General features: G+C 37.7%; 1 protein-coding gene across 1 annotated transcript in view; it reads right to left on the bottom strand.

Moving 5' to 3' along the window:
* Positions 1–20,440, bottom strand: part of phactr3a (phosphatase and actin regulator 3a) — a 50,359-nt gene that overhangs the window by 5,880 nt on the left and 24,039 nt on the right. Inside the window, exons 2-7 of the mRNA XM_055188952.2 lie at positions 14,091–14,252; positions 10,192–10,347; positions 9,909–10,109; positions 9,614–9,833; positions 9,373–9,515; positions 6,323–6,476 (exon numbers count right to left, since the gene is read on the bottom strand). Of these exons, the coding sequence (XP_055044927.2) occupies positions 6,323–6,476; positions 9,373–9,515; positions 9,614–9,833; positions 9,909–10,109; positions 10,192–10,347; positions 14,091–14,252 (1,036 nt within the window). The remainder of the gene's footprint in view (positions 1–6,322; positions 6,477–9,372; positions 9,516–9,613; positions 9,834–9,908; positions 10,110–10,191; positions 10,348–14,090; positions 14,253–20,440) is intronic.

Genomic DNA, 20,440 nt, shown 5'->3' with positions numbered 1-20,440 from the left:
GGAATTTCCTGCAACGTCATCAAGCAGGTGCAACAACTGATGTGCTTTTGATGCTTTTATGTTAGCATACTTTTTATAAAAACTAGTGATTCACCGATATATCGGCCAATAATCCGTATCTGCCGCTAAAGGTATCTGCACACTATCAGGCAGTATTTAAATAAATAAATAAAAATAGTAATCAAAACAATAAAATTGTAATAAAAAATTATTGGCCCGTTATTCATGTCAATTAAATGCATTAAACTGTGTTGTGTATAAAGGAAATGTTAAAGGTCCAGTGTGGGTTTTTAGCGGCATCTAGCAATGATATTTCGAATTGCAACTAACATCAATTTCGAAACGCATAGAGAAGCTACGGTAGACACCACAGGACAAACATGTCATCATCTAGGACAAAGTAGTGACGAAACGCGCTCAGTAGAGTAGTTTGTCCATTTCTAGCTACTGTAGAAACATGACAACGACTTTCATGTAAGAAGACCCGCGGTGTATGTAGATAAAAACGTCTCATTCTAAGATAATTAAAACAATACCGTTTATTATATAAGGTCTTTATACACCACTGAAAATATACACTCACCTAAAGGATTATTAGGAACACCATACTAATACTGTGTTTGACCCCCTTTCTCCTTCAGAACTGCCTTAATTCTACATGGCATTGATTCAACAAGGTGCTGAAAGCATTCTTTAGAAATGTTGGCTCATATTGATAGGATAGCATCTTGCAGTAGATGGAGATTTGTGGGATGCACATCCAGGCCACGAAGCTCCCGTTCCATCACATCCCAAAGATGCTTTATTGGGTTGAGATCTGGTGACTGTGGGGGCCATTTTAATACAGTGAACTCATTGTCATGTTCAAGAAACCAATTTGAAATGATTCGAGCTTTGTGACATGCTGCATTATCCTGCTGGAAAAAGCCATCAGAGGATGGGTACATGGTGGTCATAAAGGGATAGACATGGTCAGAAACAATGCTCAGGTAGGCCGTGGCATTTAAATGATACCAAATTGGCACTAAGGGGCCTAAAGTGTGCCAAGAAAACATCCCCCACACCATTACACCATTGCATTAATGAGAAATTGAACAGGTGTTCCTAATAATCCTTAGGTGAGTGTAGTTATGTGTATTTTATTGCGTTTCTGTCAAGAGATCTTTTGCAGCTTTAAGAAACATCACTAGCTTAATGTTAAGTTTTGATAGTAATTAAATGAATTATTAACTCATAAATCAATAGAAATACTATTTTAATATTCAGAATGTATTTCTTCATGTGATTTTAAAATGTTAATTTGAGTAATAGGTATGTTTACAGTATAACTAGGACTAGTTACTTTGAAGAGAATAAAGTTTTTATTTGTATTTCTTACAAACCTTTGTCATTAATTATTATTTATTTAAAATAAAGTATAAAGGGTAAAACCACCAAACTATCGGTATCGGCAGACATCACTCCTAATATTCGTTGAGCGGTATCGGAAGAGAAATTTCATATCGGTGCATCTCTATCATCAACTGTAAGAGCATTGCATTAGAAGTACAAAGGTCACAGGTTCGATCCCTAGGTAACACACATACATAGGTGTGAGCGGGGCACAAACTAACGCCGGGTTAATTTTAACAGGGCAACTTTACATATTTATACAGGGCCGAGCAATCTGTGCTTTTAGTCTTTTCTTTTACTGTCAGAAGATCTGTGTCTGTGAATTTGTGAAAATTTTTGATGTGTTTTGGTTAAAATATTGAACAAAGAGTATTTTGGAGGCATAAAAGTACATTTCTTCATCTTATGTTTTTTTTTTTTTTAATTTCTAAGTTGGTTGTGTAAGTCACCAAATCCAACCTTATATTATTTTAATCACTGTCTTGGTACCTAAAACATAACACCATTTTGAAACATGTCAGCAACTCCTAGTAACTGATAGCTGGGATTGAAAACATTTTACACAGCGGGGTTAGTTGTCACACAGTGTTAAAGGAATAGTCTACTCATTTTCAATATTAAAATATGTTATTACCTTAACTAAGAATTGTTGATACATCCCTCTATCATCTGTGTGCGTGCACGTAAGCGCTGGAGCGTGCTGCGACGCTTCGATAGCATTTAGCTTAGCCCCATTCATTCAATGGTACCAATCAGAGATAAAGTTAGAAGTGACCAAACACATCAACGTTTTTCCTATTTAAGACGAGTAGTTATACGAGCAAGTTTGGTGGTACAAAATAAAACGTAGCGCTTTTCTAAGCGGATTTAAAAGAGGAACTATATTTTATGGCGTAATAGCACTTTTGGGAGTACTTCGACTCGCCTGAAAAGTCCGCCTTTAGTATATAGTCAGAATTGTATTGAATTATTTGTGTTTAAACCAAAATTTCTAGCAGGTGTAACAACAAACCCTCTGTTTGTTATAATGAATCCCACCTATGAGGTTAGTTTAATGTTTGCACTCCTGTCACTTTCTGTGTAATTGTATTATAACGGTAGGTCCCACAAACTTTAAGTGTTCATTTTTAGCAGAGATGTGTGTGTTGATAGTGTAAAAAAATGAAAATCAAACATAAATATTTTTTGAATGATAGAGCCAAATTCATAAAGTGTTAGGTTGTGCCCCGCTCTCCCCTACTGATAAACTGTATAGCTTGGTCAGAGTCGATAGTGTAATGGGCAGTGCTCCGACATATGGTGCAGACACACTTTCCCATACTCTCCTCTTTTTCCACCCTGTACTCAAATAAAGGCAAAAATGGTCCAAAAAAGTGTATAGCTTGAATGCACATTTGCTTTGTATAAGAACTTTAGCAAAAGCAATAAAACGTAAATATGTATGTTTCATCCAGCATGTGAAAATGGCAAGGAAAGGCTTCTACTCATGACTCCTAACAGGTAAGTTTAGCAGCTGGCTCCACCACCTGGATAGCTTTGTAACTTGCTAACTCATCAGAGTAAAAATGCCAGTTACAACATAACAGGTGGATTTATGTTATTTACATTTTTAAATAAGTGCGTCCGTTTGTGCAACAAGCAGTTCCTTTTCAGTGACATGGTAGTGCACAAAACTGATGGATCCATGTCCCCCTCCGTTTCCTTTAAATCAATGGTCTCCAACATGATGTCCACGGGCACCAGGTTGCCCGCACGAAGTCTATAAATAGCCTCAATTTTAATTTTTATTTATTACTTATTTCTTATATTAGCTTGGCCTCTTTTATGAATGTTAACATTTTAAGCAATTATAAAACACATCAGCGAGTAAAATAAAATTAAATCAACAAGTAAAACTAAAAAGTTTTAAGTAGAATATATTAAAAAAGTAGCCTTCCAGATTTTTTAGTCCTTCTTCACAAAAAGGTTGGAGACCCCTGCTTTAAATCAATGCATTGAAGGCATAGTTCACCCAAAATTAAAATTCTGCCATCATTTACTCCCCGTATGTTGGTCTAAATCTGAATGAGTTTCTTTATTCTGTTAAATACAATTAAGATGATATTTTGATAAATGATTGTAAGTACACAGTTATCAGTACCCATTGACTTCCATAGTATTTTTTTCCTACTATGGGGTTCAATAGGTACCAACTGTGTGCGTACCACCATTTATCAAAATATTTTATTTTATGTTAAACAGAATAAAGAAACTCGGTGATCTTCACTAAGCATGTGCCCACTTGTCAAATTGCTTAAACAACTCCTAAATAGCTATCTGGATAGTAATGAATGTTAATAATAGTCTGCATGGCCTTAATAACATTAACAGAAAATAAAATTTAATTTCAGAGGAAGAGCAAGTTATTACATTTAATAAAAGATTACACAGACAAACATGTTTCGAACATAAATCTTCTTGGGTCTATTTTTAATTCAAACTATTTCAATAACAGTAAACACAGTCTATATTAAACCTATATTAATTCTAATCCAGTTTCATTCAGTAGTAAATAATCATCAATATATTTCTGTACCAAACGTTTATGTAAATAAATGTAACATTTCCCTTACATTTTAATCTTCTGCAAGCCTGTATTGGCTCTGTCATTACATAACTAGTCACGATCACTTATCATGGTGTGTGGACATTTTAGCACCTGTTGTCTATTTCTACAAAATGCTCTCGAAGCTTAAATTAACCCGAACATGATGTCTGTTTCTTCTAAGAATTAACATTGCGCTGTTCATGCTGGTGAGAAATACCACAACTGACTGCAAGAGTTAATCTGAACACATCTGTAACTGCATGGGGCACAGCGACGGCCCGCCCTCACGTCTGCTCTGCCTGAGCTTAACACTTTGATGTAAAGATCAGATATGATATAATACACTGCCTCTGGCCACCTGTTTAGATTTCACATTTATTTTCTTTTTATTTGACTTGTCATCACACTTAGTAGCTCCTCATGTTTACCGTCTCGGAGTATTTAACTTAGAAAGATATGAATTTCAAACACTGTTCAATTACATGGATCAGAGCACATGTAGTTAAAATCGACTTTAGGTGGCGTTTTCTGGACAGGGCTTATCCTAGTCCCAGACTAAAATGCATGTTTAAGCTGCCTTAATTTATAAACACCTTTGTACTGACGTATCTTAACTTATATCAGTCCCATTGTTTTGTCTCAAGATGCACACCAGTATTTTTTTTGCAAGGTTAATCTAAACCCTGTCCAGGAAACCGCCCCTAAAAATGTTTGTTAAAGGCACAATATGTAATTTTCGCAGCTAGAGGTCGCTAAACAACATCGATGGTGTAGCTTTATGACACTGTGAAAAAGTGTGCAATGGAGTTCAGGGTTTCCTGCATAAAATTTGTTAGTTAAGGTGGTAGGGTTTGGCGGGTGGGTGTTGCCCGGGCAATCAAAGGGGCGGGGCGCATGCGTCATGATGAAAATTAAAATATTTTTATAAAAAAATAAATAAATACAACTTAATTTTAAAGAAACTATGACAGAAAACGAACACATACTAGATTATTATTTAATTAAATGTTTTTACCTCTAACGGGAATTGCTGCGTGATGAAGTGAAACTAAAGGGTTAATAAACACAAACTGAAGCAGATGTTGTTGAACGTCTGGCGAACGATGGTCGATAGCGCAAAAATCGTAAAAACTGATTATTTCCCACTATTAACTACATTATCTTAAAGGAGTGTAACTACTGTAGCATGTAAATAATGCACATAAATAAAGTGAGCAAGAGCGCTCAACAATTATATCGAATCAACAGGCACGTGAAACCTAGCTAGCAGGTTGCTCAAACAACAAAATCACCAGCTAACTTAGTTTAAATTTGCAAGAACTATAGACTAATACAATAACAGGCTTAAATAAACCCAAAACATAATTCCACTTACAGTTCTCACGGACACGTGTTTAACAGACTGCCTATCCTCCAGACAGTTGACGGACCACGTCTTTATCTCATTTCGGCCGTGTGTCGAGCATGCACACTCGTGGTGTGAAGCGTGTCCGCGCTATTCTCCGAGATGCGCTTGACAGCCTTTTGTGTAGCGGATTTTTTTGGGACGACCTAGTTAAGGCGGTACGGTTTCCCAGCTTAGGCGGGCCGCCCGAACTGCAAAGTGCTGCGGGGAACCCTGGAGTTGTAGTCTTCACCTTCACTGTCAATATTTATCGATCTAACAAAACTCATAAATCTGGTTCATGGATGACGTAATGAAATAAAGTTTTACAACCGATACCGTTACAACTTTATAATGTGTGGCTTGATAGAGGCGACAACCGATTGACGTGCTAGACGTTACGGCTTCTACGCTATCAATTGCCGTATGATATTGAAGTATCACAAAAGCAATGCAACTCGTGATACTCTGATGCCGATCGGCATGCCAACTGCAACATGGAGTCAAACACATCTAAGGTTTCTATGGCAGTAAAAGCAGAAACCGTGTATAACCCGGACATAATGTCATTGACTGGCGACCTATGAATAGATTAAGACAGCAAATTCTCTGGATTTAAACATTAGTTAAAAACATTTGGGATGAGACTAGTACACACGTCAACACAACACTGTATATAACAATGTGCTAGTAGGGTTTGGATATTTGAAAGGCAAAATTTCCACTTATTGTGCCTTTAATGTATTGCTTCTAACTAGTCACAAACGCTATGGCCTTTATATATCATTAATATAATCTCATGAAAGCTATAGGTACATTAACCAACAAGATTAACTTACTTCAAGTCGAATCTCAATCACCACCATTATATCATCTGTGATCATGCTTTATGTATTCCAAAAGAGTCCAGCAGGGGGCAGTGTAATATTTGATAATGTAAACGCACACGTGTGACTCACTTGGCAAGTTTCATTTCGATCTGTTGCCTGATCTCCTGTCTCTCCTGGTCAGTTCGTGCAGGAAAAATGTTCCTGTCCTCCAGCTCCTGTTTGCTGGGACGATTTCGAAGCTTCACAGCCAGCAGCTCCTTTGTCATTCTCTTTGGCAATGTACCTGCGCATATAGGAAGATTTATTGCCATTTAACTTAATGACTACACTGTTCAAAACGACAAATCTATCTAATAAACATGAAAAACCACCTTTGTGCACAAGTGTTATACATACAATTTAATAGATAGAAAGACAGACATACAGATAGATAATAAGCAGCCAAACATGCATACAGCAATACATAAAATATACAAAACAATAGAAAAACAAATTTATCAGAGTATATTTTGTGCATGTATTGTGTATTGATGTACGCATGTATGGCTGCTTATTACATAAGTATAATTATTATAAAGACTACTAGATTAAACTACTAGATATGAATAGGAAACCTACCTGATCTACTACTAAAAATAAATTATAGAAAATATTTATGACATCATCTTATAATTGATTAATTCAGGGATTGCTAAATTGTGAAAAGCGCAATAGAACTTTTTTTTTAATTGAAATAAACAATACAAGCAAAAATCTTCGTACATCATCTGTTGCATGCTGTTGAGAAAATAATGCAAAGTTATATTCAATACAGTCTGTAACAGGGGCGCAGCCCCGAATGCTTTTTCCAAAGCCCCGTATCTTTTCACATTTCTAAAATGAATTCATTAAAGGTGGGATGCATGTTTTTCGAAAAAAACTTTGGAAAAGCGAGTCGAGCCGAGTACCAAAACACACTTGTAGCCAATCAGCAGTAAGGGGCGTGCCTACTAACCAACATCGTTGCATGGGTTGTGTATGTGTGGGGCGGGTCTATCAAAAGAAGGTCTTCTTTTAGGTTTTTGTTTAGGTGATTTCAAATGTCAACAATGGCTTTCAAACATCATGCACGCCAGGTCATCAGCCTCCTTCCAAGATGTTTGAAATAGATGTGTTCGATTTCATGCGGCGCCGCAAGAATCGACAGGCAAATGACATCACAGTACATCGCTCTCATGGTACTGTGATGTCATCCGTCTGTCGGTTCTTGCAGGATGGAGTCGACACAAAGAAAGAGAGACAGTAGGAACCAGGTGATAAAGTGCACATATAGGGGTGGTTTCCAGGACAGAGATTAGCTTAAGCCAGGACTTGGCCTTAGTTTAATTAGGACATATAACTAGTTTTAAAAAACATGCCTTACTAAAAACATTACTTGTGTGCATTTTGAAGCAAAATAAACGGCACTGATGTATTTTAAGATATGTCAGTGCAATTTGTTTTAAGTTTGGATAGCTCTTACATTTATTTTAGTCTAGGGCTAGTCGAATCCGGAGTGGCCGGAGACTTCTTTTTTCGAGGGCGCTTTATGCGAAGCTCATCACAACATGTATGCAGCCCGTCATGTGTGTGGCTTGTCATGTCAAAATATGTGTTCGGCGCTTCTTGTGTAACTATGTGCATCATGTGTTTTGTCCAAATAAGTGCCTGACGCAGATGCGTCTAAAGGGTTTATGATTAAAGAGTTTCGCGTTTGCCAAATTTTCGCTTAATCAGAGTTTAGTGTTAAGTTACTGTCTTGCAAGTATTTTCTGAACGTGAACGTCTCTTTTATCGAAAAACCCTTTCCACGCATGTGCAGCAGACAGGTATTATTTTGACATGACGCATGATGCATATAGTTTACATGATGCAACAAACAAATTTTTTGAAAAGATGAGCGACACACATGACACTCCGAACACTTATTTTAAATTGGTGCCCCTCGAAAGAGAATTCACGAGCCGCCACTGCTCATCCGAGGGGCGCAAATTAAAAATATGTGTTCGGAGTGTCATGTGTGTTGCTCGTGTTTTCAAAATATGTGTTTGTTGCGTCACGTGAACCATGTGCATCACGTGTTTTGTCAAAATAAGTGCCTGCTGCACACGCGTCAAAACCGTTTATGATAAAAGAGACGCTCACGTTCACAAAATACACGCAAGACACTCCTTTAACAGTAAACTCTGATTACGCATGAGATTATGTGAGTATCTGGCAAACGGGAGTGTCTCTTTTATCATAAACCCTTTGGGCGCGTCTGCAGCAGGCACTTATTTTGACAAGACACGTAATGCACATAGGATCACTCGATCACACACATGACAGGCAACATACATGTTGTGACGAACTTCGCATCGAGCGCCCTCAAAAAAAAGAAGTCACCGGCCGCCACTGGTCTCCGCCCTTGGTCAGTAACACATAACCAGACGTTATTTTACTTTAATCAGTACTCTAACCCTTACAGTACAATTTAACTTTACAAATAATAACAAAACTTTTGTGGTAATAATACCATATGTGACCCTGGACCACAAAACCAGTCATAAAGGTCTTAGCTAAACAAATTAGCTTTCCATCTATGTATGGTTTGTTATGATAGGACGATATTTGGTATAACTCTTTTAAAATCTGGATTCTGAGTATGCAAAAAAATCAAATAATCTTAAATAAAGTTGTCCAATTTAAGTCCTTAGCAACACATATTACTAATGATAAATACATTTTATATATATTTATGGTAGAAAATGTCTTCATGGAACATCATCTTTTGCGTAATATCGTAAGAAAAATCTATAATTTTGATCCATACATTGTATTTTGGATTTTGCTACAAATATACCTGTGCTACTTTTGGTTTGTGGTCCAGGGTCACATATGTGCTTTTATCAAAATAAACACTGCACATTTTTACTGTACACTCTCAGAAAAAAAAATGCAAAATGGGTTACTTTTAGTGTGTCACTGAGGCAGTGTACTCACAATGTACATCTGCTGTGTGTTTAAACATTATATAGAAATGTATTTCTAGCATATCTAACTATTACAAGTTTATTTTCATTGATTTTGAGGACTGTGAAAGAGTACATCAGGTGCACCTTAGTTACATACATGTTGCTATTTTGATGTTATTTTATTTATGACTAACACAATACACTCACCAGAAATGACAGATTCATTCCAGCTGTCAATGTCATAGATAATTCCTGAAGCATCAGTGAAGCAGTTGTCCTGTCTAACATTCTCCTTGTTTTCCTCCGCCTCCTTTCTGTTCTCACAATCTCCGCTTGTCTCCCGATCAACGCTATAGGCCAGGAAAAAAGAATAATAGTATTAAGCATTAACAAAAACATTTCTGAACTTCCTATAAAAGAGTGATGATAAATGGTTTAACATGCTTACCTTTCTTGTCTTAGCTTTGTTGCAAGGGCACGGTGCAGTTCCTCTATTATACAGCTAGGGGGCAGCGGCGGATGTATGCTGCCTATATGTGGTGAACTCACAGAATTGGTAAAAGGCCCTCTTAAAACGACCGAACTGGGGCCGTCGGGGAGTCTAGGCAGTTCTTTCGGGAGAAAACAGTTTGAGTGAGGCACAGTTGAGATGTGGACTTTACCCGGGTCTGCGGAAACAAAGAAACAAACACAGTCAGAGAAAACGCAATGATTTTGCTTTTAATGTGTGGAGATGAACACACCTTCCTCAGGACTGAGCTGAGAGGTGAGATTGCCGTGACTGCTGGGAGGAGACGGTTCGTGCGGTTCATCTTCCTCATCTTCATCTCCGTCCTCAGCATCTTCCTCAGCATCCTCGTGTTCGTTCACAGATGGAGCAGCATCTTCTTCCTCTTCGTCATTCGAATTTGGCTCCTCTGTTGTCTCGCTGTCCTGTATAGAATCTTATATGGGTAAAAAACAATAATGTTAATGTTTTTAAAATCATGAGAAATATGAGTAAATGAGTCGCACCTTTCCACTCACCGATAGGCAGATTGTCTTGTTCTGAGCTGAGGTACTCCATGCTACTGATGCTGAGTATCGGCCCCTGAGAGCCCGGCAGGCGCATCTCTGCATCTGAGATGCCCTGGATGGGAGAGCTTAGATCTGGGGAGTGAAGTCCACAGGCCAGGGCCACATCTACACACACAGAGCAGATTCAATGAGATATTGTGCATATCGCACAATCAATTGATGTCAACGTCTACTATCAATAAATAGCCGATGTCCAATTTTACCAGAGGATTGTAACTGGAAACGCTATTTTGGACCCTGTTGTAAGGGACACAGGTAAAGCTTAATCACTTGGCCCAGGAAAAGAGCGGGCATCCATAAAAATGTCCTGTGTTTTGTCTAAATGTATGTGATAGACATGTCCCATCATTACCAGAAATCTAGCAATTCTTCAGCCATCTTAGCTGCCATTCGTGCATATATCATCATTTTCTTGGCAGAGCTCTGCTGGATGATGTGATTTTCTCATCATGTAATGAAACTTTTTCGTCATGAAAAGTAATGAAATGAAAGTTGCCTACTATTCGATTTATCCATTTCCCAACAGATCTCTTGGCCGTAGTACAGTTTTGTGTGAAATACAGTCTGCTAATTCTCAAAAAAATTAACATTTTCAAATCTAACAAAACTCCAGTCCATTCTCATGATTTGCATGCGAATAGCACACAGTCGTGCAACACATACTTCAAATTCCAATTTTGCGTGCATATGATACGTCAGTCCTTCCCGTTCACTTAATAGACCCCTTCACGGTTCACGTCACAGGCGGTTCCCACTGCGCATGTCGGGGTCAGAAAAGTCATTACAGCAGATTGAGTTGCGTATTATTCGGTATCGTTAAAAATGCCTACTTACGTCGTGGGCTGTGAAAATCGCACCAGGTCTTCCGTTAAGTTTTCGCGTTTCATGCATAATCTCAAAAACAAAAAAATACAACATTTGCAGCCGCAAGCAATTGACTGCAGACTGGGACAATGCAAATATCAAAGAGGCTTGTGTTTGTAGTGCTCACTTCATTTCAGGTAAGTCATCATTTTTCAGCCCTGTTAGATTAAATTATAAAGCATGGATGGTATGAACAGTTTGACCCCATGTTGCGCATGCACCCGATAGTCATTCAAAATTTATAAACCTTGAAGGGGTCTATATGGCGCATCTTTTCGAGGTGTTTTTTGTATTGGTATTGGCAAACATGGTTTAAAAATAGACAAAAACATGGAGAAACCTATTTGTTTACAAGTTCAGTTTCAGCAACTAGTCAGACCATTAAAAAAACAGAAACCGGAAGTAAAGTTCGGACCAGACACGTCCGACGTCACCACACGTGCGTCCGATGAAACGGTCTTTATTAAATGACATCCTAAAGAAAATCCCAAATTTAACCCCAAATCCAAATGACCCTGGTTTAAAAAACAAAAAGGATTAACTCTTTCCCCGCCATTGACAAATTATCTCGTCAATTAAGAGAAAACATTTGCATGAAAAAATTTTTTCCTGATGAGGTTTTATGGTTATCTGCAATAAAGCAAATATCCACATCGCTCTTACCCAATTTATAAAAAACTTGAAGCACAACAATTATTTATTAATTTTACACTGTGTATGTTTTGATAATCGTTCTGATTCTGATCTCTAACAAAAGTCCTTCACAAAAATGCAATTATTTCAGCTTTTGCTCAAAATTTTGTATTTTTGATTAAAAATACTTATATTTAAGAGGTTATAAAAAAGAAAAAATATAGATAGGATGAAAAGTTTTTTCCCTTCTTGTTTGTTTGTTTGTTGTTTTTTTGAAAGCAGAAGGTCTGCTCTTTTATTTGATATATTTGTATGTTTATATATTTTTAGAAGGAAATTTTCCTGGAAGGCATTTTGTGAAACTTTTGTGAACTTTTCAAAAAAAGTCTGTCAGGAAATGAGTTAAGAAACCAATACATAAAACAACCGTAAAAATTTTAAGGAATGAATGGGCCATGAATATGCAAATAAGTCCCTGCATGCACTCAGGCCATACACTTTAAAAAAAGATGGATGACGCGACGTCGCTTCCTTCCATTGCAATGAATTGAAGGCAAAATGTCTGATCATGGGCGCTGCCATGTTACGCAAAACTTCAGTTTGGAGTCAGGGCATGCACAGAAGGAATTGGCCATGGAGCCTGAAGGCGGAGCTGCGATATCAAACGCTTGCATGCCCAATTCAACCACGCCCCTTGACCGTCTCATTTCACTGGTTTGCTAAAATAAGGTAAGTTAAATACAACTCATTTTGCCGGTGTGAAGTAATACAGAAATCGAAATTAATAGTTAGTTATATATTCAATCTTCCCTCGAAGCTCCGAGAGTCCGCTCAGAGAACCTGTCTATCACAAATGTCAATTATAATGACACGCCCTGTTTCTATCGCATCTAATTACTAGCTAAAATGAAACTTATCACAAAAATCACCAACTGAACATAATATCAGCGTGATAACAATACCTTAAAGGACCACAACCATCTTTCGGAAAATTTTATTGGAAGGATAATTTATTTATTTTTTTGACGTTCGTTTGCACGGAGAGGGCGGGGTTTATGACTTGTACTGCAACCAGCCACATGTATAAGGCACCAGCTTCAGATGTATAAGGCAGACCCGACCTTGAACTGCCTGATTGGTTACAACAACCTTTCAAGATTGTCTTTGATAAACTTCCGAGACGGAAACATCACACAGACATATAAACAACATTAAAACTTGATTTTAATTTAAGTTACTGTAAGTGTGTCTGTATGCACATTATTGTTATTGATTAATCAGTTATTACCATCTGATCTCATGGGAGTTTGTACACTCACCTAAAGGATTATTAGGAACACCTGTTCAATTTCTCATTAATGCATTTATCTAATCAACCAATCACATGGCAGTTGCTTCAATGCATTTAGGGGTGTGGTCCTGTTCAAGACAATCTCCTGAACTCCAAACTGAATGTCAGAATGGGAAAGAAAGATGATTTAAGCAATTTTGAGCGCGGCATGCTTGTTGGTGCCAGACGGGCCGGTCTGAGTATTTCACAGTCTGCTCAGTTACTGGGATTTTCACGCACAACCATTTCTAGGGTTTACAAAGAATGGTGTGAAAAGGGAAAAACATCCCATATGTTGCAGTCATGTGGGCGAAAATACCTTGGTGATGCTAGAGGTCAGAGGAGAATGTGCCGACAGAATTGTCATGAGATTGTGCTGGTTATTAAAAGTGTGTATTCTTTGGGTATTGAGCCCATGACCTTGGTGTTGCTAGCACCATGCTCTACCAATGAAGTCACGTGACAATCTCTAAAAGCCGTTCCATCTTTGCCCTCCGCACAGCAACAGCAACAGTTCTCCTCACGGCTGTAAATGACCTCTGCCATTCTGCTGATTCAGTGCTGTTTTATATGCCACTCCTTCTAGACGTTGGGTCTCTATTCGATCAGTAGCATACTTTCCTCCAGTTCAATTCGTCAATGACAAACAGCCGCTTGTTTCATTTGTGAATCATAAATCATACTGTATCTCGGGTGTCACTGGGAATCTGCCCTTACTCTTGCTTCTCAGTGTACTCTTGGACAAGTACTATTGCAAAGCCAGTATTTATTGTTTCACATCCTTTATAACTATCTGAATTTAACAATACAATACTTAAAATAGAGATTAATCTAGTAATACTGCTAAAAATAATAATAAATAGATTTACTTTTATACTATCTTAATATGACAGGTACTTCAAATGATTAAAAAAACTGAAGCAAACACACATTCTGTACTCTTCAGGTTTACTAACAGCCCCATCATGTATAATATCACCAGCAAAAAAACACAAATGCACCAAAGCCCGGCTTGACTCACCTGTAGAGCTCTGCTTCAGCTTCTCGTTTTTCTTTTTCCTCCATTTCCACGGTCTGAAAATGCGCCCCAGCGTTGCCAGCTTACTGTGTCGACGGATGGGAGGGGTGTGAACTCCACTCACTAGACAGCTGGAGCGCAAAACCTTCTGTTGCTCCATTACATCTGTAACACACACAAGACATAATAATTCAGCATACAGCAGACAAGTCCAGCGATGCTATTTACATGCTGTAAAAAACTGTACTGGCAGAATATTTAGAGTTTGAACACCCAGACAGAAGACGACTTCAGGTCGAATCTACACCTTAGCTGCTGACTTTAGCCTCTTTCAGACCACCAGCGACTTTCTCACTGTGTGACGCCGTCTCTTTCAATGAGGCGTTTCTAAATCTGGTTTTCGTAAACAAATGAATACCGTCCACTCCAGTAACTGACGATAGAAGGATGACGTGAAGTCCACTGCTTCGCTCCCATTGGTAGTCGCTCCCGAAAATCGCTTTTCATTTGCATTAAGTTAAACTTTTCTTAACTTTCTCGCGTCGCTGGACACGCCCATCCAATCGCCAATGGTCACTTTTGCTCATGTCGCCGGAAGTCCCAAGCTTCCATAGAAATGAATGAGTTGCTAGTCGCTGGCGGACTGAATGGGGCATGTGGCACGTATACGGCCCGGAGTCATCTGCTGTCTGGAATAAAATGACCCCAACTGATTGCTTAAAGAAAAACACCACCGTTTTTCAATATTTTACTATGTTCTTACCTACATGTAGGTTATTACTTAAAAAAATCTTTAAGATAGAGTTTTCATTTGTATATTTATGAGCCAACCATAATGTAATAGAAAGAATGACACCTTGAGTGTCCTCCACGGTTGTCTCTATCAGCCTGTAGGCTCTTTTGTGTGTGGAGGAGTCGGGTCCGAATTGGCGCGAAATTCAAAATGTGACGTCATGCGTGTGGTCGTCTACTTGGGCGTTCCATATAGAAGCGTACGCCAGCTATTAGTAAACAGCGGCAATTGCTAGCATGTTTCAAATGGACTCTGTAGACGGAAAGAAGCGACCAACTTCCAGCACAATCCAGATTTTTTGTGCCACCATACTTACTTGTGTAACTACTCATGTAACAGTCTTTAAATAGGGAAAACATGGAAGTGTTTGGTGGCTTCTAAATTCATTCCTGCTTGGATCCTAAGGAATGAATGGGGCTAGGCTAAATGCTAACACATTCACAACGCGTTGTACAAAGATTAAGTGCAAGCATTGAAAAAAGATAGGTGTGTATTAATTCGTTTAACCTGAGGTAAGAACATGGTAAAATATTGAAAAACGGTGGTGTTTTCCTTTAATGTAGACCTATAGTCATCTGATAATGGCAACTGATGTTGGGTTATATTTTTCCACATCTATTTAGCTTAAGCCCATTATAATAATTTAAAGCCATTGCACTGATTATAAATAAGAAGGTGGCAGATTAATAAAAAAATATATTTTCACAGAACGATCTTTACATTATGTAAGATGACTTTATTTTAAAAACCGTAAATCACAAAAATTGATTTTTAATTTTAGCTGGGTTTTTACAGACTGTACCTATTGTGTACATGTATGTCGATGTACCTTACCCTAACCCTAACTCGCTTTGGATAAAAGCGTCTGCAAAATGCCTAAATTTTGTCCCTTTTCGTAACCCTAAATCCATCCCAAAACCTACGCAGAACAACATGGATATGCAAAATAATTACAATCAAATGCCTTTATTATGTAAGTATTTAAAGACACCCTATATATGCAACTTCTGTGATGCAGTCTTTGAGTTTTGGGCCAATTGACATCTACCAATGTTCCTGATGCCTTGACGTCCACCTACATGCACACACACATTTATGTACTGTAGCACCAAATAAGTGCTTCGTCCTCAAGAAAACAATTGCATGTTGTTGCACACAAAGCCGAACACAACACCCACAACAGCGTCATTTCCTTCGGCAGGCTAGACAAATCCTTTAAAATATTCACACGCGAGAAAATCTCCATTCATACAGTAAATGAGTCAACACCCGGCGAAACGCTCTGCTACTGAAATAGTGCCGTGTGGGCAGCAGGCGAGTGCCGTCACAAAGCCAGAGGCGCATGCACGGGGGTCCTCTGATCACTGACCACGTATGAAAGAAGAAGCGGGTCAATCAACCGAGTGTCTTTTGCACAGATAACCAGCGCTACAGAATCCAGGTCAAGCTTGAAAAACAGCGTGGCGAGGCAAGCCGGCAGAGCCGGGTCAGCGCCTAGCTGTTACCATGGTTACCGCTCCCCCAGATGCAGCAGCATCAGCGCAGCGAAGCCCCCTCGGAGGATGAATTTGAGCACGGTATGAGGGGCTGCCACTGTCTGAGGAAAGAGAGGATGGGGAAATGGGGAGGGGTGTGCGGATGAGAGCGGGTGAATGGGGGTCTGTTGCTATACGGAAGTGCTTGCAGAAGACCCAGTGCAACCAATCACAGGCCAGTCTTTCATAACACAGAATATCAAGCATACTACCCTTTCTTCAGTGAAGTGTAGTAGATTATAAGGGGACTGGTGTGACACTGCAGAATCAATTAGATATATAAATGCACATTTATTCATATATATGACATGATGTGATATACAGTGGATCCTAAGGAAAGCCTGCTGGTGAATCGTAAAAGGCGTTATACAATCAAGTATCACGTATGATAACGTCTAAATGCATTTCTTAAGTTATTTATGGAGAAAGTGTCAAAAGAGCAAGCCGCAGCATTTTACGAACAAAAAGGCAGTCAGCGTAAAGGCCTGCATGCTGGCTGTAAGCCAAAGATGCCCACGTTTCCGATATCTTCAAAATCCTGCCAAATGTTTAGCAGCAGAGCCCTTATAAAATGCAAGTCCTGAACATTTACATCACACATACTGTACCCATTCAAATAATATTCACTACAATATATTACAATAAAATAAAACACACACTTTTGTTGATATACTTGATATATTAGATTATTAAAGAGTATATTAGTTTTTACTGCTAAACCAATTATTTATATTACATTATTTATGCATTTTACGTGCATGTTATTTGAGATTTTAGCATTTTTTATATTTAAAATGTATATTTAATTATTAGGTTACATGATTATTGTAGGCTACGTAAAGAAAAGTGTTGTCTGTGGTGTTATATTTGCTCAATCTAATTGAGCGATGCCTTCCACAGATCATTTGCTTTAACCAAAGAATGTTGTCATCAAACACCCACCCACCCACCCCAACGTACATTTAGTTATGACTGTCTGTCATGAACTTTTGTCCATTTGCATATAAAATAAAATGAAGACTAACATGTCGTATTGTAAAGAAATACTGAGAGCAGTTGAAGAATTTAAAGCATTCTTATTTTGAATGGGCATCAAGTGAACTGATATTAGTACTGGTGCCTCAATAAAAACATCAGGGTCATATTAGTCACACTGATCATATTAAAGGTGCCAAAGAATGCATTGAAATAATATGTTGTAATGTAACTTTATTAAGTTTAAAAAATGTCAATTTTCAACCTTACAATTTGTCCTTTGAATGAAATGATCTATTTTTGCCCTATTTGGAAGGATCATGAATAATAATGTTGAGCTCTGCTCTGATTGCTCTGCTCAGAGGCTCATGTCAGTAGCTCACATTAATATACAGACCCTAAATGTTTGAGCCTGTAACTAATTGTTTTCGAGATTGTTAATGGTCGTTTCTGAGTGGTAAGTTTGTGGGGTATTTTTTCAGTTTGGACCTGCAAAATGTAACTGTAACATCAATAGTAGAACTTCAGCCTAAGCGCTAGCATATAGCATTAACTAGCATATAGCGCTAAATCAGCAGTCACAACTTTGTTTTTAGCATTGTAACATCATTGTACTTAATTTAATGTGTAATTTAATGTTGGGGACGACACAGTTGGTGTTATGTTGAGATTGGCCTGTTTTCCAGCAGTCTTTTGTACAAGGTTTACATATAAATGAGGAAACAAACACGTTTTAGGTTCACGATATGTTATTACCATTTACAGAGCTCTTATTATTTATCAATGCCTAGGTAAATACAGTTTTACATTCTATGGCACCTTTAAATAATCTTATTGTTTTTACATCTTTTGTATTTAAGGCTTTTAGCAGTAAACATGTTTTTAAAGTGGTAAATATCTGTGTGATTAACAGAATCATAAAATGGGAGATACTACAAACCACAATATAACACTGCACACTAGGGATGTCACGAGAACCGATACTTCGGTACCAAATCGATACCAACATTTTTTTTTAAACATGATGGTACCTGCTTTCTCTGGTACCGGCGGGAAACCGAGGCTGCAATACTCTTCCGGGACTGATGGGGGCAGCATATATGCGCGTGTGTATTTGACGCTCCACAAGAGTTAAAGAAGAGGAAGAACGCCTCTTACGAGCACACGGGAATCTCTCTAAAGTAGTTTGTCACTATCAAACATAGAATTTGGCAAAGCTCTTGAAAGACAGACACCCCGATTTCTTTAAAGAATTCGAGGTAAGTTTTAATTCACATTAACATTATATACAAACTGTAAAACTTTAATTTTATACTGAAACTAGGGTGGCCATTCGTGCCAGTTTCGCCGGACACGTCCCGAACATGTCCCGAACATGTTTTCGGGTTCGTTCTCCGGAAGTCGCGTTGGTCGACCGCATACGTCATCAAGGTTTAATATTTCAGGTTTAATTTCAGAAAAGCAACCGTTACATTTCAAGGTAAGAATGAAACTACAATGACTGTATGTCTTAAAAGAAATAAATCTTAATTTTCTAATGTATTTTAACTGAAATGTGATGAACCTCGATGACGTATGCGGTCGAGCAACGCGACTTCCAGAGAACAACCCCGAAAACATGTTCGGGACGTGTCCGGCGGAACTGGCACGAATGGCCACCCTAACTGAAACCCAGACCCTATATTATGTTTGTTTGTTTGTTTGACCCATATATTATTGTTTGTATGTTTATGTATGTAAATAAATAAAATGTATTTCTTATTCTCTCTCTTTTTAACAGTATCAGCCAGAGGAAGATGTACACCAAGAGAGTCAGGAGAAAAGTCAACAAACATTAACACAGACAACCTAAACAGAAGCTCTTAAAAGTTTTCTATAATGTTGAAATGTTTTAATTAAAAAAAAATATTTAAGTATAATTGTTCTTTTTTTACACACTGTGGTACCGAGTACTTTTTGTGGTATTGGTACCGACTACTAGATTTTTGGTACCGTGACATCCCTACTGCACACTGGGACATTTATAGCTCTGTCAGCAAATCTACCATCTCTAACATGCTTCCATAGCCTGTGATGCTTGTTCATCAGAACGCTTTATACATTATGAAGTGACGTGATATGATACTTTATATGATATAACACCTTTTTTTAAAACATTAATAAATATTATTACAGCTGTAAGAAAAGTCACCAAACTATTGCTGATACATATAGATTTAAACAATAAAACACGTAATAATAATGATAAAGGTTGTATCAAAGTGTTCCTGTACTGTACTGTACTTTGTATTATATAAGTGTCACCTAGTCTGTGAAAACTGTAATTTTAGTGATTTATTAAAGAACGTTCTGTGAAAATATAACCTTCATATCTTTAATATAGACTGAGTAAGATCATGTCAAAGACTGAAATTAAAGTGAAATCAATAAGAGAAAAAACGTTGATGCTCTTATTCTCATCATTAGATTATGAGGCTTTATCCTGGATTTCACAGACAGGATCACATTTACCTACATATACAAATGCAATAATATTAGTATTAGCACCTCAACATAAGGCAATGAACGGCTGAACGGTTTATTACACGGCTGCTTATCAAATAAATCATTAAATATGAGTTACAATGATTTTATTATCCAAGAAGAAATAGGCTTCAGAGAAACATGAATCTTGAAATTGATTCTCGGGATAAAAGTGTTTTATAGTTTAGCATTATGATCCGGGCTGTCAAAATAACGCGTTAACAGACATTCATTTAACACCACTAATTTTATTAACTAATTTTATAAAAGCAGTAAATTTTAAGTACAGCTTGTGATCTGTATAATTTTAGATATAACATAATATTTTTACAGTGTATGTTTAACAAATTAAGGGATGATTACATAAAAAAAGCCTTTAAAAGTACTTAAAAATATTATGTGTTATATTATTGCACAGTTTGATGTTGAAATTCATCTCTAAACCTTTAACGCATAAATGATGGATGCTTTACTTAAAAATGGTATTTGGTATTGGCAAAGGCCTTAGGTAATTGTATATAAATGTA

This window comes from Misgurnus anguillicaudatus, chromosome 13, assembly GCF_027580225.2.
Source record: "Misgurnus anguillicaudatus chromosome 13, ASM2758022v2, whole genome shotgun sequence".
In the NCBI taxonomy this organism is placed as follows: Eukaryota; Metazoa; Chordata; class Actinopteri; order Cypriniformes; family Cobitidae; genus Misgurnus; species Misgurnus anguillicaudatus.
The sequence above is the reverse complement of the archived record's forward strand: the minus strand, read 5'-3'. Positions and strand labels throughout refer to the sequence as shown.